This window comes from Frieseomelitta varia, unplaced genomic scaffold (genome assembly GCF_011392965.1).
Source record: "Frieseomelitta varia isolate USP_RPSP 00005682 unplaced genomic scaffold, Fvar_1.2 scaffold_572, whole genome shotgun sequence".
NCBI lineage: Eukaryota > Metazoa > Arthropoda > Insecta > Hymenoptera > Apidae > Frieseomelitta > Frieseomelitta varia.
The window spans coordinates 128,748-154,425 of NW_025110337.1; the positions used below are offsets into that span (position 1 = coordinate 128,748).

Genomic DNA, 25,678 nt, shown 5'->3' on the forward strand with positions numbered 1-25,678 from the left:
TTAATGTTTGTGAAACGATATCAAGCTAAGAACTACGCAACCTACAGTTCAGTTTAGATCGTGAAAATTTCTGTTCATTCTTTATTTCACGATCTAAACTGAACTGCAGGTACAATTAGTTGATAAGTAAACTATTGGGCCCCCACCGATGGACAACGAGGGATCTCGCAGGGACATCGTGGGATGCGTGCGTTTTAGTTTTAAGTTGCGTGTGTTTAGTTTTAGTTAATTATAAGACAGTTAATATCTGGGAGACGACGAGGGATATCGCAGGGACATCGTGGGGACAGCGTGCGTCTTAGTTTTAAGTTGCGTGCGTCTTAGCTTTAAGTTGCGTTTAGTTTTTGTTAATTAGTAAAGTCACTGTGAACGCATTCTGTACAAAGACACGTTTACCTAACTTGAGACAAAATTATAGACACCTCCTTCTTTCGTTCGTTGTTACTATTGTTACTGTCACAGCACTACAATACAGTTACAATTGTTTCTATCAGTGCACTAGAATAGAGTTACTTTTGACACTGTCATTGCACTAGAGTAGAGTTTCCAACTTTCGTTGTCACTGCGTCAAGTTAGGGGACTACAGCCCCGTTCGAAAGGACGAGGTAGGCTCTTGTAGTCTAGCGTCCTTTGTAATCCGGCTCCAGTGGTTCTTCGGAACCCCACTGTGTCGTTGAGGGTAGCGCAAAACTACTTGCCTCTAAGTGCTCGGAACCCGATTTGGCATACTGACAACGAAAGTTGAACGCGGCTTCATTACGCGTTATATCCCTTGTAAAACACGATATTGAAGCGTGTTGATAATTTCGTACTCTCGATTTCGTTAAAAGTTCGATGAACGTGTCTTTGATACAAAATGCGTTGTTAGGGCTGCGAGTTATTGTACAATTATTGTATAACTTTCATGTGTGATGAGTGTGTGGTTAGTATGAAAGACTGTGAGTGATTGCGATATACTGTATGACTTGCATTCGTATGTAATGTATGATCGTATATAATGTATGTAATCTATGTAATATACGATTGTGTTTAATGTACGTATTGTATGATTGTTAACGCGATCGTTGTTCGGGAGACAGAGTTCCATAGTTGAGTCTCATGCGCTTTAGAGTTAAGATTTAGAATTAAGTTTGAGATTGAACTATGGAACGTTTGTCTCCTTTGTTCATAACCCCGGGCCAAGTAGAATAAAATCTTGGCATTCCTTAAGAATGCCGAGTACAGTTTGAATGTAATGGAGGGTGGCTGGGATTAGGGCCCGGGACGGGTCTCGTGCGTAGTTACCTCCTCGTGGTGAGACCTGGTAATTGATATCGTCTTACAAACATTAAAGTTTGTAAAACGTTATCAAGCTAAATTGTAAAACGGTAATTGATAAACTTTAATGTTTGTGAAACGATATCAAGCTAAGTACTACGCAACCTACAGTTCAGTTTTAGACCGTGAAAATTTCTGTTCATTCTCCATTTCCACGATCTAAACTGAACTGTAGGTACAATTGGTTGATAAATAAACTATTGGACCCCCACCGATGGACGACGAGGGATTTCGCAGGGACATCGTGGGATGCGTGCGTCTTAGTTTTAAGTTGCGTGCGTTTAGTTTTAGTTAATTATGAGACAGTTAATATCTGGGACGACGAGGGATCTCGCAGGGACATCGTGGGATGCGTGCGTCTTAGTTTTAGTTAATTATAAGATAGTTAATATTTGTCAATTCACTGTGAGCGCATTCTGTACAAAGACACGTTTATTTAACTTGAGACGAAATTAGGGGTACCTCCTCTCTTCTCTTCTCTTTTTTCGTCCGTTGTTACTATTGTTACTGTCATTGCACTGGAGTAGAGTTACTTTTGTTACTGTCATTGTACTAGAATAGAGTTTTCCATCTTTCGTTGTCAGTGTGACAAGTTGGGAGACTGCAGCCCCGTCCGAAAGGACGAGGTAGGTCTTTGTAGTCTAGCGTGAATTTCTTTCAACTTAGGAATCTAACAATAAGTGGAAGTGAAACAAAAGTAAAAAAAAGAGATATAGCACCGAGGAGATCGTAGCAATTCTCTTTTGCAAGAGAAAATTTTTAAAACTGTTTTAAGGCTACGTTGATCTTTAAAAGTTGAATTGATGGTGAAATTATAAAAGTCAAAAATAATGGTGAATCTTTAACCGATCAAAGACCGTGCAAACGTAGTTTCATTTTGTAAAAAATATAGAAAGTACAGTATTTGGTGTTGCCTTAAATTAATGAAGGCTATGAAACAATAAAAATGGCTAAGAGTGAAAAAGGCTATGACAAAAACTAATAATTGAATTACTGATAATTGAATACAAAAATGATTTTTTGAAAATATTGACAAAGATGACCACCTGCTGTTCATCACTGAATATACCTGAAGGTTAAGCAGGGAAACATTATAGTCATTATAAACATTATAGTCATTATAGTCATAATAACCGACATTATAGTCATTATAAACATTATAGTCATTATAGTCATAATAACCTTCATCGCACATCGATTAAACTTTTAAATAATATTTCTGAATATTCTAATTGTTTAAACATTATGTAACGTTTCTAATAACTTACTTGCAGCAATTAGACAATAAATTCTCTTTTGTAACGTTTCGAAGTGTTATTCAAAATTTTTAACTAATAATTTATAAAAATCTTGATCAAAGTACTTAAGAGAAGTGACTTTGACTTACTGAATGAAATGATTAATTTATTTGTTTAATCGTAATGTAAAAGTTGTGAAAATTATTAAATAATGTCTAGAAATGTTGTCGAAATAATTTAATTGTTTCAAATGAATTATTCAAACTGTCGAATAATGGATTTCGATGATATTTTTGTAGATTATCAATTTTAACTATGTACTTATAACAATTGAATCAGTGATTGAATTCCCAAGCATTATTTCATAATTTCAGTGATTCATTTATAATAATTAAATCATTTTATTTACAAAAACGGAAAAGATAGTTACATAATACATATATTTCCTGCTGAAAACAATAAACGAGCGAAAATTTTTATATGTTGCGCTTATATGTTATTCTCGATTATTATTCTGTTGTGTGTTATTCTGCTTAACTCGATTTTTGACTACATAACTTTCCTTTACATTAGTTTCTATTTAATATACATCAATGCAGTTATAACGTAAAAATTAATAATATGAAAGTGTAAATTTAGTTTTAGTCAGTTATAGATAAAAAAATTTATAAATTATTACATTTGACATTGTAACATATTTATGAAAGTGTAACCTTGCGATAGAAATCTGAAAATTATTGATTAGTATAATAGGAAAACTGTTTCGAAATACTACAAAGAAATTATCAACAGGTCATCGACGATCGGAACATTAAATTAACCTTCAGCGGTACGGAGGCTCATTACCAATTGAACTTTCGTCGTGTGCACATCGAGCAAAATTTAGAAGTGAGTTTTAAATAATATTTCTGAATATTCCAATTGTTTAAATATTATCTAATATTTCTAACAACTTATTTGTAACAGTTAAACAATAAATTCTCTTCTATAACATTTCGAAGTTCTATTTAAAATTTTTAATTAATCATTTATAGTAATCGAGTCACTAATACATTTCTAAGAAATTTTCATTATCTGTATCGCATCATTAACGATCGCAAAATCAGATTAATGTCAATCGATACGGAGAGCTCATTACGAATTGAATTCTTCTCCTGTGCACATCGACCAAATTTGGAAGTTTGAAAAAAATTGTCAACTGTTCTGAATCACTGACGACTGAAACATATATTAACCTTGAGAGGAGAATCATTATCAATTAAACTTCCGTCGTGTGCACATCGACTAAACTCGAGCAAAAGACGGAAATCTGGAAAGTTTACCGATAATGTTGTAAACAAACAAAGTGGAATCGAACTCTCGAAATTTTATAACGCGTAACGTATAATTATAGCAGCATTCTGTGCAATTCAATCTCTACGTTGGATCGTTTTCGTCGACAAAGTACAGAGATCGAGATAAATGGTTTCAATTAATTCGCTTATGGTTGCAGCAACGGTCAAGCATCCATAACCGACAATGTTCCACCAGTTATACAATAAGTATCCGTTTCATCGTTCTGGGGGAGGCTCGAGCACGTTTAATTCCAGAGCAGAATACACGAAGAATATGATTATACGGAGGAATTATGGCCATTCACAACTACGGGGGGCTTACAGAATTAACGGCGACGAGGCTGCGTGACACGGGACAACAGGAAATGTGGACCGCCATGCTATTTAAATCATACGTCCCTTGCCCGAGCCCCCGATGTAGGTCAAACTCGAATTACACGCGACAAATCTCATATCTCGCGATGCGTTCTCCACAAACGCATCTCGCAACGTTTTCCAGCACGCTAGAAAAATTGTACTACCTCGGAGAGGATAGAATCACGCTCTAACCGGTTGTACCACGATTTCCAGGACACACTATGTAGACGGTTGCATGGAACCGAGGCGAATTTTTATGGGACAAAATTCGTACGTGTTCCGGTCGAAGTTGCTGAAGAAGTAGTATTAGACAGTCACTGAACGAGTAACTTTCTACTGGGACTATCAACCCTTGTAGTACCGAACAACGATATATAGATGTTAATTGTATGCTAGTTAGTTATACAACTAATGTGTTGTATATTAGTTAGTTAAACGTTAGTTGGATCAACTTATTACATTCTCACTTATTCTCTCGCGTTTCCCACGCAAACGCATCGTGCAGCACATTCGCGTGCTGACGGAGAAATTTTACTGCCTCGAAGAGAACCCGACGATCGACGGCAATTCCTCGGAAACGCTCGTGCAGATTTCCCGGAGGCTCTCGCTGAAAATCTGCCACGAGATTTGCCAGGAATCTTTGCGAACCACGCGGGACAGCACTTTTACAACGGGTCGAAATTGCGCTACGCTTTTGGAGATTCTTCCGTCGAGTCTCAAGTTTGTCGCGTAGCGGTCCAGAGATGTATTTACAACGTTACACGCCGCGCTACGCCGGATCTGTTTCTCTGGCATCTGAATTTTCGCGAGCCGGAACAAGTAACGCGAACGCGTTTCGCCGTCCACGTAAAGAACTTCCAGCGCACGTCACTTGCCCAGCTTCTCATACCCAAGCTAATATAACCTTCCACGAAGAAAACCCATTGAAACCACAGGGGAGAAGCGAATAATTTAACCGGGAGAAGACGGATGAAAGCAGCGGGAAACAGGGACGAGCGAACGGAGGTTGAATCTTCAGGTTGAATCGAAGCTCGAGGACAACCGAGGCAGATGTACATTGTTTCGTCGTTACGTGAACTCTTACAGTGGCGAATGTACAATTTATCATTCCCTCTGTTTCTCGATATTTTCCTCTGTGAATTTTCCAATTGTCAATTTCCACAGAATTTTTATACCATCTCAAACCGTGTCAGCTCGACTCGATGTTTTTTCGCTCAGACACAACTGTGTGTCGATCGACGTTAAAATGGTTAAAGGAAGAGCAAATATTTGTGTTTCTCCTCAACTTCGTCGTAGATCCGACGCGCAAACTGAAAAATAATTGCACATCACACAGATACGAATTTGCGTGTGAAACGTCTCCAATATTTACGTGTACGAAAGTTTGATTCTTTTTGTGTATTCTGTGTCGTGTTAGCTCAACGATTACAACGTTTCCGTAATAAATGCAGCGGAGAGCCAGGTTTCCCTTAAAATCTCCAATTAACGAGAGCGATTTAATTGTTGCCGAGAAGCGCGAATGTCATCGTTGCGCTTTTCCTTCTCGGCTCGACGCGTTGAACACGAGCGCTAGGCGCCGCTATATAGTTATGCACGTTAATTTCGAGGGCGTCTTCTAATTGCATCGGCGGCGAATCGCAACGATGCAAGCCAGCCAGCTTACGCGAACGAATAACGCAAGGAAAATCCAGCCTCTGCCGACCTCGGAGGGAGAGGGAAGTAATTTCTAGAATTACAAGAAACGCTGAAAACGTCGAGAAGACCCTTGACGATGGCCTAAGCGAAAGGGGGAGGGGGATTAAGTCGGCACGAATTAATTGGATTGATCGCGATGGTTACTTCTTGCCGGTCTCTCTACCTACCGGTTCTTTGATATCCGGCCATCTTGGATTTGTATATTTCCAGGGTTTTTCATCTCTCGAACCTCCCTTTGATGTCTCGCTGTATTCCCTACATTTTTCTGTACACGTTTCCCCCTCGCCCTTAAGTGTATTAACATTCGTAGTCGCGACAAGATCGCTCGTATTAATTGAGAACTCGCGTAAATATTTTCACCTTCAACCTCTTTGCGCTGGAATGACACGTGCCACGTCAGCGTGCGAGAATCTTTTGTCCGAAAATTGCAATATTTCCTCTAGTTTCAAGTATATTTTAAGTACAACCCAAGCAGAACATAAAATATAATATATAAATAATAATAAAATAAAATAATAAAATAATACTAAAATTTATACAAATAATAAATTTATAATAATAATAATAAAATAATAAAATGATACTAAAATTTATACAAATAATAACTTTATAATAATAATAATAAAATGACACTAAAATTTATACAAATAATAAATTTATAATAATAATAATAAAATAATAATAAAATTTATATAAATAATAAATTTATTACTTCTAATAATAATGAAATAATAATAAAATTTATATAAATAATAAATTTATTACTTCTAATAATAATAAAATAATAATAAAATTCATATAAATAGTAAATTTATTACTTCTCAATAATTTGACGATTCGGTCACTCGTTATGGTCCGCGATCAGTTGCCAGCGCAAGTGATTAAATACTTCTGCCTTTCTAACTAAGATACAACAACTAAGGACAACGATTCGTAAGCTTTCTCTGAATTTCTGTGGAGAATATTTGAGGAAAGAGGAAATGAGAAAATTTCAACGTGAATCGACTGCTCTTAACCCATTTGAGATGAAATAATTTGATTGAACGAACGCCGTGAAATACATGTAGCAAGAAAACTGTTTGCATCGAAAAACAGGGGAGGATTTTTTCCGAAGAAAAGTATTAGAAGTTGGTAGTAAACAAAAATTTTATCAAACAACATATCGACTTATTTTTTTTTTTTTTTCCTTTCAGACAAATTTCGAAAATCGCAACTTGGCTGATAGCTGATGAATTCGTTCAGAAATTTCGCACGAATCTCTCCTTAGGTTAGTCTTCGACTAACCTAACCTTCGTAGCTAACCTTCGCGAGATCCAATTACCCGCCTCGTGGTAGTGCAGGGAACAAATTTGCAAATTTCAAAATTTCCGACGCTCGTTATTAAGTTGTTCCACGTCGCGAGGAACCCTGTGCCCCCCCCCCCTCTCTCTCTCTCTCTCTCTCTCTTTCTGATCGTTCGCGTTTAGCTTAGTTAAGTAACACGGAAAATCCCGGCGATCCGGCCCCGGAATATTGTCCAAGCAACAACTTGGCCCGGGCGAAAGGGTTAAAAGCAGAGGAAGAGGAGATCAAAGCGAAACTTGCCGCGTTTTCCCGGCAGTGGCAGCAGTAATTCCCTGGCAAAGCCGAGTCACGACCGGGCCGGCCGGGGAACATTTAATTGCGAATTCGCGGAGCGTGCCGCGAGTGTAACCGGGTGCAGTGAACCTTTTCGAAGCGTGACAGATGAATATAAACTTAACGCCGCCCGAAATTACACGCCCGCCTCTATAATTAACTCCTGGCTAACGACGACCGACCGTCTGACGGGGGAACGCTTCGTTCCGGATCCGTTGCATTCCATCGAAAGTGGAATGCAACGGCGTTCCTGTCTTCGCGAAGCTTCCGAGGATCGTTCGCTGACCCTTCGAACTAGTACAGTTCGCTGGGGATCATCCTTTCGGGAAGGCATTTAGGGCAGTGTGCTTGCGTTTCGTGCCTAATTTTGCCTGATTTTCCCCCTCCCGCCGGTTTATCTCTTCGGAATTTAGTAATAACGTTTAGTAACTTAATAACTCAGTAATTTAGTAATAATGTTTGGTAATTTAATGACAACATAGTTGAAGTCAAATTAAAAATTAACTGTTTAATAATTTAATAGTAATTTAAATTAATAGTGTATAAATTATAGTAATTGAAATTAAATTAAAAATTATAATTGTTTAATAACTTGATGATTTGTTAATATGTTTATCTCTTATTTGACGATAATGTAATGTGAATCACAGACGAGATGCATGAAAGGACGATTTCCTCTTACCATTTTCGTGTCGCATCCTGTTATACCGACTCGGGCGGACTTTGCATCGCAGCGCTACCAGCGACGAGAATTAAAATAAAAATAAAAATTGACAGCGTTGCCAGTTCTCTGTTACGGGAATTACTTATTGAATTGAATGCGACGAAAGGATAAAACGATTTAACTCTTTGGAGTTAAATGGATTGAAAATTTTCCCACTTTTTTTGTTTTTTTTTTTTTTTTGTGACAGTTAATACATGGTGGGATATTTTTTAACCCACCTAAACATGTGTTTCAATGAATTTTATTTGAGACGTTAGCTTGCTTGATGGAATTATTTATGCCCCACTCTGTAAGAAAGAATTTATTCAAATTTTCTTTTCTTTCGTTTCGAGAAACATTTTACATTTAATAATTGAAATAAGCGTCTCTATTTTTCCTCTTTTGTGTTAAAAAAAATTCCACGCAGGTACAGTCCTTTTCTTTTTTTTCTTTTTTTTTTTTCTTTTTCCTTAAAACTGCTTATATACGGTGTGGTCATTCGTTATGGTCCGCGAACCAGTTACCAGCGCAATAGGTTAGCATCCACGGTGTTCCATCATCTCCAACGGAGGCAACTGTCCAATCAAGCGATCTCCCCGTCTTTCCACTCGCGCCGACCCCATTGAAGACCACCACGTGGGGAAAGATCGTCGAGGAAAGCGTTATCATTTGGCGGAACAAAACCCGGAGCCGCAATGAAAACAAAAAGAAAGAAAAAACTGGGAACGACGATCCCGCGTTTCCTTCACGCTTTCACAGAACGAGCAGCGGGACACGAGTGCCCGCGGCATCGCCGAGTTTCCCACCGTGCATTCAATTCTCCTCTCAATGAGGGATCAGAGGAAGAGAGAGAGAGAGAGATGCACGATACTACACATCTACACAGGCCGTATATATGAAATGCATTATACCTGAACGATCGATTCCGTTGCATATTCAACGATGCTCGAGGAGGGAACAGGAGAAAGCTAAAGGTGCATTGTTAACGCGCGCGCGGAAAGTGCCGTGCTCGGTAAACATATCGGGGAAAGACTACTGGGTCACGATGTCTACAGCGAGTATATTATTCCCATCTCGTAATCTCGGGGGGGACGAGCCGAGTGCGTTCCAATGCATTAGCAGCGACGATTTTCTCAGGCCGTTGCGCCGCGGATCTCCCACGGGAAGTGGCCCGCTTCGAATTCGAACACGCACGCGCGGTAAAAGTGAGGGAATAGGGAAAAATTTTGTAAGCTAGAGGAAAAAAAAAATCGAGAAGGAGTGGTTTCCATCGGGATGGTTTTCTAGAGTGAGGTAGGAGAGAATCGAGGGCAAAGTTTTCTTTTTTTTTTTTTTTTTTTGCCAAAGAACGAAAGAAAAGACGTCTTCGGAAGGTTCGAATAATTTTAATACCAAGAGGACATTGATAAAATAATCACTGGTATTCCTTGAGAGATATTATCGATACAATAAATAAGATTGTTGTTGACAATAATTATAAATAATAAATGTGGGATGTATATAATTATAAATAATAAATGTAGGAAGAATGGAGTAAGGTAAGAAAAAAATCGAAGACAAAGTTTCGCCAGAGCGAAAAAAAAGATGTCTTGGAAGGTTCGAATAATTTTAATACCAAGATGACATTGATAAAATAATCACTGATATTCCTTGAGAGATATTATCGATACAATAAATAAGATTGTTGTTGATAATAATTATAAATAATAAATGTGGGATGTATATAATTATAAATAATAAATGTGGGATGTATATAATTTTAAATAATAACTGTAGGATGTATATAATTATAAATAATAAATGAAGGAAAAACAGAGTGAGGCAAGAGAAAATAAAAGGCAAAGCTTTGCCAGAGAGGAAGAAAAGAGGTCTTGGAAGGTTCGAATAATTTTAATACCAAGAGGACGTTGATAAAATAATCACTGATAGTTCTTGAGAGACATTGTCGATAGAACAAATAAGATTGTTGTTGTTGGTAATAATTATAAATAATAAATGTGGGGTGTATATAATTATAAATAACAAATGTAGGATGTATATAATTATAAATAATAAATGTAGGATGTATATAATTATAAATAATAAATGTGGGATGTATATAATTTTAAATAATAACTGTAGGATGTATATAATTATAAATAATAAATGAAGGAAAAACAGAGTGAGGCAAGAGAAAATAAAAGGCAAAGCTTTGCCAGAGAGGAAGAAAAGAGGTCTTGGAAAGTTCGAATAACTTTAATACCAAGAGAACGTCGATAAAATAATTACTGATAGTTCTTGAGAGACATTATCGATAGAACAAATAAGATTGTTGTTGTTGGTAATAATTATGAATAATAAATGTGGGATGTATATAATTATAAATAACAAATGTAGGATGTATATAATTATAAATAATAAATGTAGGATGTATATAATTATAAATAATAAATGTAGGAGTAAGGCAAGAAAAAAATCGAAGGCAAAGTTTTGCCAGAGCGAAAGAAAAGACGTCTTGGAAGGTTCGAATAATTTTAATACCAAGAGGACGTTGATAAAATAATCACTGATAGTTCTTGAGAGACATTGTCGATAGAACAAATAAGATTGTTGTTGACGACAATTATAAATAATAAATGTAGGAAGAAGAGAGTGAATAGAAAAACAAGTAAAAAATTGCGAAAGATTTGCAAGCGATCTATTCTAAGCCGATTGCTCTTCGCTCTCTCACGGTCTTCCTCTTACCCTTGCGTTCTCAATCTTGTTCGCATAGAATGCTCCTTTGTTCGTTCGTCGTCGTTACGATACAACGCGTCGCTTCCCGCATACATACATATATAAGCAAATATTTATATAAATATTATATAAATTATATTTATTACACGGTAAATAATTATTGAATAAAATCAGAAAATTCAACAGCGCGATTTTAAAACAGTACGTGACGAGTTTCGGTGCGTTTGCAAGCACCACCGCAAACTTCCACCGTTCTCCAAAATACGAAATTCGGTTTTCACGCATAATTTGCAGCCCTGGCCTTACGAAGAATCGGGCACCGCCCGATTATACTCCTCTCTCTCTGTTTACTAGGCGTCGCGCCGCGGCGACTCGCCAAATTGCTTTTCCACTCTTTATCGAACGCGAGACTTCCCTGTGTGTATCAGCTGAAAACAGGTGAGCTCTGCGAGCGAAGGCATGTTTCCTATTTGCATTTGAAACGTGGACCGTCTTTTCTAGGCTTCTCCCTTTCTCTCTCTTTCCAGAGAGGCCAGAGAGCTGAACAGAGAATTGCTCGTTTAACGATGTGCATGATCCGCGAGAAAATTAAAGTAAATTTCCCCCGACTGGTTCGCGCGTTACGTTATTTACCGAGGCAGCGTTCTTTTTCATCGCTCACCATTCTTGTCGTCTACTCGTCTCAGACGATGTCTGCCCTCGTGTTGCTTCTCTCCGCGAGTAATTGAATTTTTGACGCACGTATATACATATACAACTAGTCTATCTAGTGACCAATTCGCGGGATGGTTTGTTACTGGATAATTCTAGTTCTTAAGATGACGATTCCTCGACGTGATAATATTTTAAATACCGGTCACTGATTTTGAAACGATGCTCAGCCTGTTTGCAATTCCATTATTTTTACGATTTCATTCGTGTAATTATTACTGTGTGATATATTATGATATTATAATTATAGGCAATTCTGGTTCTTAAAATGACGATTCCTCGACAAGATAATATTTTTCACTTGATCTTTGATTTTGAAAGGAGCTCAGCACGTTCGCAATTCCATTATTTTTACGATCTCATTCGTGTAATTATCACTGTGTGATATATTATGATATTATAATTATAGGCAATTCTAGTTCTTGAGATGACGATTTCTCGACGTGATAATATTTTAAATACCGGTCACTGATTTTGAAACGATGCTCAGCCTGCTTGCAATTCCATTATTTTTACAATTTCATTCGTGTAATTATTACTGTATGATATATTATGATATTATAATTATAGGCAATTCTGGTTCTTAAAATGACGATTCCTTGACAAGATAATATTTTTTACTTAATCTTTGATTTTGAAAGGATAGCTCAGCCCGTTCGCAATTCCATTATTTTTACGATTTCATTCGTGTAATTATTACTGTGTGATATATTATGATATTACAATTATAGGCAATTCTGGTTCTTAAAATGACGATTCCTTGACAAGATAATATTTGTTACTTAATCTTTGATTTCGAAAGGAGCTCAGCACGTTCGCAATTCCATTATTTTTACGATCTCATTCGTGTAATTATTACTGTGTGATATCTTATGATATTATAATTATAGGCAATTCTAGTTCTTAAAATGACGATTCCTCGACGAGATAATATTTTTTACTGATCTTTGATTTTCGAAGCATACTCATCCTATTAGAAATCCCATATTTCTACGATTTCATACGGCATAATTATTACTTAATAATTCTGATTCTTAAAATGCCAATTTTTCGACGAGATAATATTTTCCATCAATTTCTGATTTTTGATGCATACTCATCCTGTTCAAAATTCCACCATTTTCACGATTTCATTCATATAATTATTACTGTTTAATTTAATATAATATATAATTATATATAATACTAGTTCTTAAAATGCCCATTTCTCGACGAGATAATATTCCTCACCGATCTTTAATTTTGAAAGGATACTCATCATGTTCGACGTTATTCCATTATTTTTTACGATCTCGTTCGCAAAGTAATTTTCAATCTCAGCCGTGTAAAATTCCACATTTATCAGAGTTACTCGCAGAGATTTACCAAAATTACAATAATTATGTTAATTACGGAATCATCTCGATCATTTCCACGTCGAGATCTTTTTACGATCGACCCTTTTTTCTCTCCTCTCTCTCGACTTTAAAAAAATCTCTGTCAAACCGCAGATCCGACCGAAAAATTATTCGCAGCGAGATGAAATCCAAGATCTCGACTCGCGAGAAGAATTTGTTGCCGACGATTCGAAGCGATCGCGATATAATGCCACGAAAAAATTATCAGAGGGGAATGGAGTTGGGCTTGCTTCACTTCAGATTCCCCCTGCAGCGATCCCGCGATATGTTCGCGACGAGCGGAAGATATAAATATACACGTGTGTATATACATATGAAAAGAGAGGAGAGCTTTGAGTGGTCTTTTTCCTGCCGTGGCCTGATTCAACTCGCTTCAGCGTTGCAAAAAATAAAGGAATGCAAATTTAATTACCGGAGTACTCGGCACACGTCGACCAGCCGAGGCGTACGTACGTTTCACAAGTACAGGCCCGTGACATTTCGTGGAAATTTTAGTTGAAATTAATCTTGTTACCATATTTCGCCGGTGTTCCCTCCCTCCAACCCCATCTCTGCAAAATATCCAATGGTCGGCCGACGTGTGTAACGTTATTATAAGCGATATTACGCCCGAACAAAAATGCCAAAGTGATTCGCGTTAATTGACACGACAGACCTCTCCCATAAGTGGATAAATTACCCACTCCTCTCGGCTAACAGTTGCAGTTTTTTTCTTCCTCCTCTCGCCCGTTCCTCGATTTAATTATTCTTTCACTCAAACGCCGAATACACAGCGATCCGCGCAATCGAACGTTCAGAAATGGTGATAAAACTCTGACCACGTGACTTCTTCGACACTCCATCGCGGTGATTGTCAGATTTGTGATTTATTATAATATATTTGTTTGATTATTTATTTATATATAGTTGTTGTCGATTGATTGTCGGTGCATCGTTCGTGTCACGAGTTGTCAAAAATTCAGAGATTCCGAGACTCTTTTGTAAAATTGTTGCTGTTGTTACTGGCAAGTTGCAATCTTGTTTCCAAACCTTCGAGAATCATTATTTGTGGCCAATAATCGAATGGATCACCTCTGTGATCATTTAATGATCTTTCATTCTGTTTAGACACGTTCTCTACGTATTTATTAACCTACGAAATGTTATTAACCTGAACTATTTATTATTAACCATTAATGAACTATTCTCTTATTTATTAACCTACAAAACATTTGAATAACCTAACCTAAAAAATATTTGAATAACCTAACCTAGAAAATATTTGAATAACACAACCTAGAAAATATTTGAATAACCTAACCTAGAAAATATTTGAATAACCTAACCTAGATAATATTTGAATAACCTAACCTAGAAAATATTTAAATAACCTAGAAAATATTTAAATAATCTAACCTAGAAAATATTTAAATAACCTAGAAAATATTTGAATAATCTAACCTAGAAAATATTTGAATAATCTAACCTAGAAAATATTTGAATAACCTAACCTAGATAATATTTGAATAACCTAACCTAGAAAATATTTGAATAACCTAGAAAATATTTGAATAACCTAACCTAGATAATATTTGAATAACCTAACCTACAAAATATTTGAATAACCTAACCTACAAAACATTTGAATAATTGCCCTTCGCGGGATAGTATATTAGTCTATTTCGAACAGAACAGTTCATCTTTCAAATGTAATATTTATATTACAAACGCCGACGAATATCTGCAAGCGTGGCAATATTTTTCCACGCTCGCGCGCACGCCAGAAAAATGAGCGCCACAAATCGTTATTACTCGCGCGTGAATGGACCGAAAAGAAGAAAAAAAAAAAAGAAGAGGAACCAAACCAATGAGTGACGATTTTTCAAGCGGGTGAACTCACGCGTCACGCGGCATTATGCGTGCCTTAACACCGACCGTAATGGATTAATCCCCTTTTGGTCGAGCCTTCTATGTTGAATCGTGCTGCCAATGCGATTCTCTGTCGCACAGAAGAAAATGTCATCCATCACCGGGCGATTCATGAGACTGTCTCGAAACTGCTTGCTCGCTGTATGTTTGGAAAAAAAAAAGAACAAGAAAAAAAGAGAGAAACAGGCTTGACAGACGAACAGACGGATACGTGTTCGACGTAAGCCGATTTGGTAGGGAAGAGAAGCGTCTGTATCCGCTTCGAAGAACGATATACATGCACAGGATGTTCTCTGCAAATCGTGGTCCGATTCTACGTATAAAGATAAATCGAAAAGAGAAGAATAAAACCTTTAGAATCACGATCTAACCGATCTAACCGATTGTACCACGATTTCGAGGACACACTATGCATACGGATGCATGGAATCGAGGCGAATTTTTATGGGACAAAATTCGTACGTGTTCCGATCGAAGTTGCTGAACAAGTAGTATTAGACAGTCACTGAACGAGTAACTTTCTACTGGGACTATCAACCCTTGTAGTACCGATATATAGATGTTAATTGTATGCTAGTTAGTTATACAACTAATATGTTGTATATTAGTTAGTTAAACGTTAGTTGGATCAACTTTTTACATTCTCACTTATTCTCTCGCGTTTCCCACGCAAACGCATCGTGCAGCACATTCGCGTGCTGACGGAGAAATTTTACTGCCTCGAAGAGAACCCGACGATCGACGGCAATTCCTCGGAAACGCTCGTGCAGATTTCCCGGAGGCTCTCGCTGAAAATCTGCCACGAGATTTGCCAGGAATCTTTGCGAACCACGCGGGACAGAACTTTTACAACAGGTCGAAATTGCGCTACGCTTTTGGAGATTCTTCCGTCGAGTCTCAAGTTTGTCGCCTAGCGGTCCAGAGATGTATTTACAACGTTACACGCCGCGCTACGCAGGATCTGTTTCTCTGGCATCTGAATTTTCGCGAGCCGGAACAAGTAGCGCGAACGCGTTTCATCGTCCACGTAAAGAACTTCCAGCGCACGTCACTTGCCTAGCTTCTCATACCCAAGCTAATATAACCTTCCACGAAGAAAACCCATTGAAACCACAGGGGAGAAGCGAATAATTTAACCGGGAGAAGACGGATGAAAGCAGCGGGAAACAGGGACGAACGAACGGAGGTTGAATCTTCAGGTTGAATCGAAGCTCGAGAACAACCGAGGCAGATGTATATTCTTTCGTCGTTACGTGAACTCTTACACTGGCGAATGTACAATTTATCATTCCCTCTGTTTCTCGATATTTTCCTCTCTGAATTTCCCAATTGTCATTTTCCACAGAATTTTTATACCTCGTCTCTTTAAACCATCTCAAAAACCGTTTCAACGCGGCTCGATGTTTTTCGCTTAGATACAACTATTTTTCAACGAGGGTTGCGGCGCCACGAACTCCGTAAAATTGAGAATACAGGCGGCTGGTGAAGAGGGAGAGGGCCGAGGGCGGTTCTGAAGAAAGAGAGAGGATTCATCGAGGGAAGCACAGCGGGGTACCACTTAGCAGCTCGACAAACACGCCGCGCGAGAGGAGAAAAAGGCTGGAAAAGAGGAGTGGGAAAACGGTGGCGGAGGGGGGGGGGCGCCTCCTGATTTTGCATTTTTCATTTGGTCCCCGTACACTTCGGATGAAACGCATTAGCGAGTGCTCGCGTGAATCACGATGCACTCCATCGCGGATCACTGGCCACCGCGAGCAAGTGTAGTGCAACTCGTCGCGAACAGCGCAAACAGCGTTTTGCATTGGACATTTGGCGCGGTAAGCAAGAACGAGGACAGTTTGTCGAGTTTGTTCGTGATATTTAAATTCTTATATTCCGTTTTTCACTTTAACGCCCACTCTGAGCGTGTAGCTGCGGGATTTCAAAAACTGCTGACTTGTTGATGACTTTCTTTATTTTTTACGCGAGCACCGAATATTTTAATAGTGATAGAAGCGTTTTCGTTCGGCGGAGGGGATATTTGCGAAGTTTTTGTCGGAGTTACTGTTTAAATTAGAAAAGGGGAGGATCTGAAATCGCCGAATACGTTTATAGTGGAAGTAGAAATATTTTAATTTGTGGTAAAGGTGTTTGAAAAGTTTTTAATTGGAGATTAATATTATATTGATATTAATATTAATTTAATATTCTCATATATAGTGTTAATATCTTACTTATAATATTAATATAATACTCTAATATAATGGTCCATAATATTGGAAGTTTTTAGTGGAGATTAATATTATATTGATATTAATATTAATATAACACTCTAATATAATAGTCCACAATATTGGAAGTTTTTATTGGAGATTAATATTGATATTAATATTAATTTAATATTCTCATATATGGTATTAATATCTTACTTATAATATTAATATAATACTCTAATATAATAGTCCATAATATTGGAAGTTTTTAGTGGAGATTAATATTATATTGATATTAATATTAATATAATACTCTAATATAATATTCCACAATATTGGAAGTTTTTATTGGAGATTAATATTATATTGATACTAATATTAATATAATATTCTTGTATATAGTATTAATATCTTACTTATAATATTAACGTAATACTCTAACATAACATAATATAAAATATTCTAATATAATATAATATAATACTCTAATATAATAGTCCATAGTATTGGAATTAATATTTAAGATGAGAAAAGGAGGTAATACTTAAGTTTGAATTTAAAAGGAGGTAATACTTAAGTTTGAAACAGTGAAATTAGCACGAGCATGTGCATGATGAAATATTGAAATCATATTTAGAATTACATTTAAAATTAAGGGAAACTGGATGAAGAGTGAAAGGAATTTCTTTGCTTTTCATACGGCCACCGAACGTTGTGATGGAAATAAAAACTCCACTCCTGGAAGGTTTATATTGAAGTTAATATTAAATAAATCCGAGAAAATTGAAATCAGCGTACGCATATATAATAAAATATTGAAATCTAGAAATTAAAGAAATTAATTTAGAATTAAAGAAAAACTGGATGAAGAGTAAAAGAGAACTTTTTCCTCTTGTTTCACACGGCTACGTTGTGGTGGGAATAGTTAATATTTTCATTTAATTCAGGTTTGCACTGAAGTTAATGTTTCAGCTGAAAATTGAAATCAGCGTACGTTATAATAAAATATTGAAATTACATTTGGGATTAAAGCAAACTAAATGAAGAGCGAAAAGTGGACCCTCTTCATTTTTTTTTTTACACATTGCAGTGGAAATAAAAATATTCTCGCTGGTGCGAGTATTTATACAAAGTTAATATTTAAGGTGGAAAAGAAGAAATTGAGATCAGCGTGTAAAACGTAACGAAATATTGAAATTAGATTTAGAAGGGTCGAACGAACAGCGAAAGGAAGTATTAATCCGTGTTTAAATTCCCGGTACGTACGAATGAATATTTTAATTTTCACGAAGCAACGATCCCAGTTCCAGAACCAATGGCGGAAATTTTATTAACACCGTGAACACCAGATTTAAATTAAATTCAATTTAACTAGATTTCGATAAAAACACGCGAACGAGGCGGTTCCACATTCCAGTCCGTTGGCGAGAAAATTGTACAGACCGGATCGTTCGTGGAATTACTCGAAACCGAGGTAGAGGGGACCGATTTCTCCGGTTTCTTCGACACTTTCGACGATAATTTCGTTAGAAAGACGACCGAAATCAGAACTCGGGCTTCACACGGTCGATTTCAACTCGAACTTCGCGAGAGATTTGTCTCTCCCCCCCCCTCCCCCCCTCTTCTCTCCTCCACCAGATATTTTTCACCTGGTGCTATTGATCATTCTCGTCGACAAGGTGCGAGATTGAAAACGTGTCTGCGCGCCGTATCGGGTCGACAACAATTTCCGCCGCGTCCTCGTTCTCGCACTGTCGCAGCGTCTTTTTGTTAATTTCAGGAAATGACTGGAATCGCGAGATTTCACGCGGGAGGGGGGAGGGGGGAGGGGGGGGGGAGGGAATCGTGACCGGAAGACGAATCAGAAGATATACAGACGTTTACGATCGAAGGGGCAACGTAAATGGTGTTTGTTACTCCATTAAGAACCAACGCGACGTTACAGCCACGTTTCAGCCGTAACTTCTCTCTCTGCTCTGATTCCGTATTATCGAATATTACCGACAACTTGCGTTCCAATCAATTCACTCGACACTCTGTTCATTACTTTTACGTTGAGCACGTTCTAACCAAATTAAATTTGACCAGACTTGATCACACATCGCAGGAAAACAGCTGACTTTCGGTCTTTGTCAATTGTCAGGATATTGAGGATATTTAGGTCTGATCTCGTGCCCGAATGTCAATGAAATGTTTGAACTTAATGTAACCCATCCAGATTGCTACGTCATTCTGAATTGCTTCACATTGAATACCATCGAACGTGTTGGTATGGCTTCTATAACTATATATTTATTATAATATTTATATAATTATAACTATATATTTATATAGTATATAAAACTATTTATTAATATAATTTTTTATTATTATAAGTAAATATATATTTATTAATATATATTATTAATATATTATATTATTATTAATATATATTTATTAATATATTATATATTATATATTATTAATATATTAATATTATATATTATTATTACATATTTATCGATATACTATATAATCGTATATTTATAACGCTAATAATGCACATTGTTTGATCGATTGTTTTTAACCATTCATTTCCATCTTTTAAACGCTCATTATTTAGTATCTCCTTGTAATTTTTCACTCAGTCTCGTACCTCATTACATTAAAAAAAAATTCTTTTTAACACTTTTTGTACCAATGGGTATTTTTCTTTACCCGTGAAAAAATGAATAAATAAATAAATAAATAAGCTACAAAGGGAGACGAAATTCGCACACTCGACGAAACATTGCGAAAGCTTGCGCTTTGAGTTGCTGAAATTTTATTTAAAAAACGAAATTGTACAACGATCCAATTGTACGCGATCAAGCTGGAAGTTTGACGATCCTACTTTTTTTTTTCACTAGATTGTCTCTTTGTAACAAGTGGGAAAGCAAGGACCACTTTTGTTCTCGAAAATGGGGGAAAATTCAAACGCCTCCGAGGACGTTGAGAAATTCTCTTTGTGACTAAATCTGTCACAGTCCCGAAGACTGAAGTCTCATCTTTATAAAGACCTCCCTTCGCCATTTTATTGAACTTTGGAGCATTAGGGTTGAACGACAAAATGTCAAAGTTTCTTCAACTTTTGTCGCTGAACTCTGAGGTTCAAGGCTCGACAAAATGGCGAAGAGCATTGCAAAATCGTGCAACAAGTTTTAACGATGGTTGAAGAAGACTTTTCAAGGTCACGATAGAAAATTTTATTTTATTATTTAATTTAATTCAATTTTATTTTATTATTTTATTTCATTTAATTCAATTTTATTTTTATTTTATTATTTAATTCCTCGACAATTCTACGATACAAAAACATCTTCGAAAAAAAAAAAAAGAAGAAATATATTCATGGTAAAGTTCACGTACGGTTGGTAAAGTAGATTGGTAAAATCCACGCTTTATGACGAAAGCAACTGGATTGTTGTAACAATTTAAAACGTCGACAATTTTTCACCGAGCGTGCGACAATTTCGTCCATCAGACAATTGAAAATTTCTATCGAATTATTCCACCGATTACTAAGTTTATCATAGACTCTTGCGATCCACGTTCACGCTCATCAAATAATAACAATTTATTTTCACACGCAGCTTCCACTGTGGTTGAGTTTGTCTCGCGTCAAACACCACTCAGAAAGTTACTTTCACAGTCTCTTGCTGATTTCGATCGTCATTTCGGATCGAAAGATCGCGCCTGGCCAGCGATGTCTGACTAGTTACTGGCCGACACTACTTCGCCGCGTGTTCCACAGTAACGGATCAATCAATATTCGGCCCGTTCGATAATGTGAATATAAATACGTTGGCCAAATGCGACAATTGGACAAAGAAGTGCATCATCGATGTTTCGTCGGCCTATCTATCTATCGGTAAACCCACTCGGCGTGCGTGCACGATCAAACAAAAGAGGCAAAACCCGACGACTCTCAAACAAAGAACGCAACAGTGCATTATCCCTTCCGGTCGAGTAGCAACGCTCATTGCCCGCAATTGCTACGCAACTAATTACGTATCGGTCGTTTAATTGCGTTAATTTTCGAATCACCGCGACGAGCGACGCTCGCCTGTTTACACGACGCGTGACTTCCTACGTTCCGTTAATTGCTTCCTACGCATCCCCTTCAATTTTTATCGTTCTCTTCGTTTTTCACTCTCGCGGCGAGAAAGAGAGAAAGAGAGACGGCTGCAATTTGTCCTGCAAGAGTGTGTCTGTGAGCAACGAGATACACACGCGCGAAAGAGAGAGAAAAGGGGCAAAAAAGAATCCGGGAAATAGACTGAAAAGAAATTGTGGCGGAGAAAGATGGAGAGGAAGAGACGCGCGTGGACGTTGTTTTATTCCATCATCGTGGAAAATTTATTCGACACGGGAGATCGAGATGGGAGAAGGCTGACCGCTTGTTTAATTAAATCAATAATAAAGGGACAAATGAATTGGCTGATCGGGAACGAGTTTCGAAGCCTGCGTGGAAAACTCGTTGCGCGAGTGAATTTTTGACAAGGTAACTAGCAACCGACTCGACGACTACCCTCGGCGATTATCAAGAATGCAGGAGAAATATTTTTCCAGCCACGATGATTTTTTTTCCCCGGTCTTTGTCGATATTCGCGATTCATTTTACTTTATTTTATTTTATTCCTTTTTTTTTTTTCTAATTTCTTCGATCAATTTCGTTACGTTCGATTTAATTTACTCAATCATTTATTTTTATTTGAATAATCATTTAAAATAAATCAAAATAATTATTCACTTCATTTAATAATTTATTTAATTTATGCTACACCGATGCAACGTCGCCCCGTTGTTTATGACTTATACCTCGATGTTGCTTCAATTAACCATCCGCGCTGGCAACTGATTGCGGACCATAACGAGTGGCCAGACCGTGTTTCAACGTGTGCGGGGACTATTGTCACAGTTGCGCGGAACTGTGACGAAATTTTTACGAATCCGTGTCGTACGAGATTTTCTAATTTCTATACTGCAGAGTCTTCCCGTGTCCCTTTTAACAACTGACTGCGGACCGTAACGAGTGACCGAATCGTATACAATAATTTGTCGCTTTCTTTTTGAACTCGTTGAACTATGATATCTGGATGGAAATTATTGAGAAGTAATAAATTTATTATTTGCTTTGCCTGGGTTGTACTGAAAATATACTTAAAACTGAGAAAATATTGCAATTTTGGGACAAAGAGGTTAACCACTTGCGCTGGCAACTGATTGCGGACCATAACGAGTGACCAAAATCGTGTACAACAATTCGTCACTTTCTTTTTGAACTCGTCGGTACATTACCGGATAGAATTATTGAAAGGTAGTAAATTTATTATTTGCTTCGCCTAGGTTATACTGAAAATATACCTAAAACTGAGAAAATATTGCAATTTTAGGACAAAGAGGTTAACCACTTGCGCTGGCGGACCATAACGAGTGACCAAACCCTATACAATAAATCGTCGCTTTCTTTTTGAACTCGTTGAACTATGATATCACTGGACAGAATGATTGAGAAGTGATAAATTTATTATTTGCTTCGCCTGGAGTATACTGAAAATATACCTAAAACTGAGGAAAATATTGCAATTTTGGGACAAAGAGGTTAACTACTTGCGCTGGCAACTGATTGCGGACCATAACGAGTGACCAAACCCTATACAACAAATCGTCGCTTTCTTTTTGAACTCGTTGAACTATGATATCACTTGGACAGAAATTATCGAGAGGTAATAAATCTATTATTTATTTTGCCTAGATTATACTTAAATATACTAAAAACTGAGAGAATTATTGCAATTTTGGGTCAAAAAGTTTTCGACGTGCGTGGCACGCAAGAGGTTGTGCGTAAAAAATGCTTCGTTCCTCCACCATGTTACTTTACAGTGACATGTTGTTGCTTTACAGTGAGATAGAGAGGCGTTTGCACGCAAATTTACAACAACGATCGCGAACGATGCTCGAAAGAGACTCACCTGTGCATCTGCGAGGATGCGTCGCATCAAAGCCAAGGTGGGGTGCGTTGTGAGGTCATCCTCGAGGGCTAGTGCTTCACCTTCTTTGTTCAAGCGATTTAAGGTATTGAGGGCTGAAACAGAATAGAAACTTGTAATTGTCTAAGGATGTAGGAAATCGATGCTGCGGAAGATAAAGGAAAGCAAGTTCCGAAGGAAGAGAAGCTAGCAAGCAGACGAAAATTATTCGAGTAAAAATTTTATGAAGATGGAACAAAAAATTCCACGTAGTCGAATTAATTAATCTTGTCGCGTTCTTTTATCGAGTGTCTGCGTATAAAAGAAACAAAAAAGAAAGCGCTGTTTTGGCTTCCAGAAAAAAAAAATTTCATGACCTTGTTACCATTCTGTTAGCTATTCTGGCTAATCGAATTAGCTCGCTTCTTAACCCTTTGCGCTGGCAATCGGTTCACGGACCATAACGAGTGACCGTATACATATATAACTCGTTGCTTTCTTTTTTGCTTCGTCCGTATGATATCGCTGGATAGAAATTATTGAGAAGTAATAAATTTATTGTTTGTTTTGCCTGGGTTATATTTAAATATACCTACGGGGTCAGGATAGTTTGAAATTTTCAAAATATCGATTTTTTGTTTTGTTTTAAATAGTAGTTTGAACTCTTGGAAATAAGATACAAAAGGTCCCAGCCTTTAAAACGACTTATTTTGGGGTATAATGATAAATCCGCGGATACAGAATAATTGAATTTGTGTCACTGTTTACAACTTTAAGCAGTATCATAAAGTGTAAATCGTGTGATTGAAATATTACTTTTGGCGAAGCGAATATCAGGGGACTTGGATTCAATTTAGTTGCGAATTGTAAGAACTGTGAGCCGNTTTCTTAATTTTCCAACAATTTCGAAAAATACAAACAAAAAACGTAGAAATTTTTGGCATGAATTCGACACGTCAAAAACAGATAGCTGCTGTGTTCATAATTTTCACAAAACATGAAAATGTTCGGAATCGTCAATCCCTAGAGAATATTGTTCACTTTTCAACTTTTGTTCCCTTTTCGTTGCAACTAATCCTATTTGGCTGGAATCATGCACACCGATGCAGGCAATGTAAAGCAAAGTTAAGAAGTTAAACAAGAGCCCTCACTTCTCCCCTCTTAATGTTGCTTTTTATAATTCACATATGTTAAAATAAACCACAAAAGCTCATGTCAATCAAACACGTAGCTTCTTTTTACCAGCCCTTCAAAGTATACGTAATTTCTTAGGCCTCGTCGCACTGTCCCGCCCCCTCAAAACTGTGAAAATATTGCAATCTTTCGTCGAAGATATTATCGACGTGCGTGTCATTCTAGCGCAAACTCACTGTTTAACTCAAACAGAAACATGTTCAATGTGAATTTCTCAAACTTTCGTGCTGAAAGAAGATCAGAGTTGGTACGTATTATATGAATTACGAACGAAAGCAGGTTCGAGGACCGTGAGGGCCCGCGCTGGCAAGATGGCCGTCGTGTCTCGTGACTCGTTCGTCTCGCATTAGCTTCGACGAAGTCGCTGCGACGGGATAATTGAATTCTCGGAGCTCGTGGTGCTCGTGGCGCGAAGGTGGAAAGGCCCGAGGGGTGCCAAACTGTTATCGACAAGTTCGCGAGAGGAGCGCAGACAGGAGTTACGCCATCGTCCCCTGCGTCGCCATCCTGTCTTTTCTTCCTGTCCCTGGATATATCGCGACCGACTTTCTCTCGAGTGCGCTTTGATGCGCACTCAACAACTCGTCACATCAGAAACTTTCGTCGGGGTCGATTAACACGATCCGAATATCGCTTGCTTATCATTTCCTACGCTTTTCATCGATCGTTTCATCGTTCGGCGATTTTTGTACGATATTACTCCATTTTCAGAATCCGATTTCTTTCAGAAGTGAGAGAGGTTTCCCAAGGTCTCGAGAATTTTAAAAAGCCGAACGCCCGACAATTCAGACATGGAAATTCACTGAAATAACTTCCAGATTCATTGATTAAAAGGTGAATCTAAGGATTTAGATATTGAGATGGGTTGAAGATATAGGATCGATAAGAATGTTCAATCGGAACTTGGGATTAAAACCATTTGTTTTTGAAAGTTGAAACAATGTACACACTGAGAAATGAAAGAAATAGTCTCTGAAAGAATGAGACCAACTGGAGTCTAGAATTTTCAAAATTGAAAACAAAAGGTAGCAAATTGTCAGTTGCGTATTTTTTTTCTTTTTTTTTTTGTCAATTTTGCGTTTCGAATATTTCCAGTTACAATTCTCACGACCAGAGACTGAAAACCGAAATATTTTGAGGTTTAGGTATTATACCGGTATTTGATCCAATATTATCGTAATATAACCGCTATTTTGGAAATCGGTTTTAATACCGGTATAAGACGGTCGTACCGGTATTTTCATACGTATTTTATCGGTATTTGATGTCCACAATGGTAAAAATACCGAAATATATACCGATACGGTACC

General features: G+C 37.3%; 1 protein-coding gene across 1 annotated transcript in view; it reads right to left on the minus strand.

Annotated features, from left to right (window-relative positions):
• The window catches only part of LOC122534058, a 117,368-nt gene that overhangs the window by 52,144 nt on the left and 39,546 nt on the right, over window positions 1-25,678 (minus strand). The window contains exon 3 of the mRNA XM_043664344.1: window positions 23,178-23,290. Coding sequence (XP_043520279.1) covers window positions 23,178-23,290 — 113 coding nt within the window. The remainder of the gene's footprint in view (window positions 1-23,177; window positions 23,291-25,678) is intronic.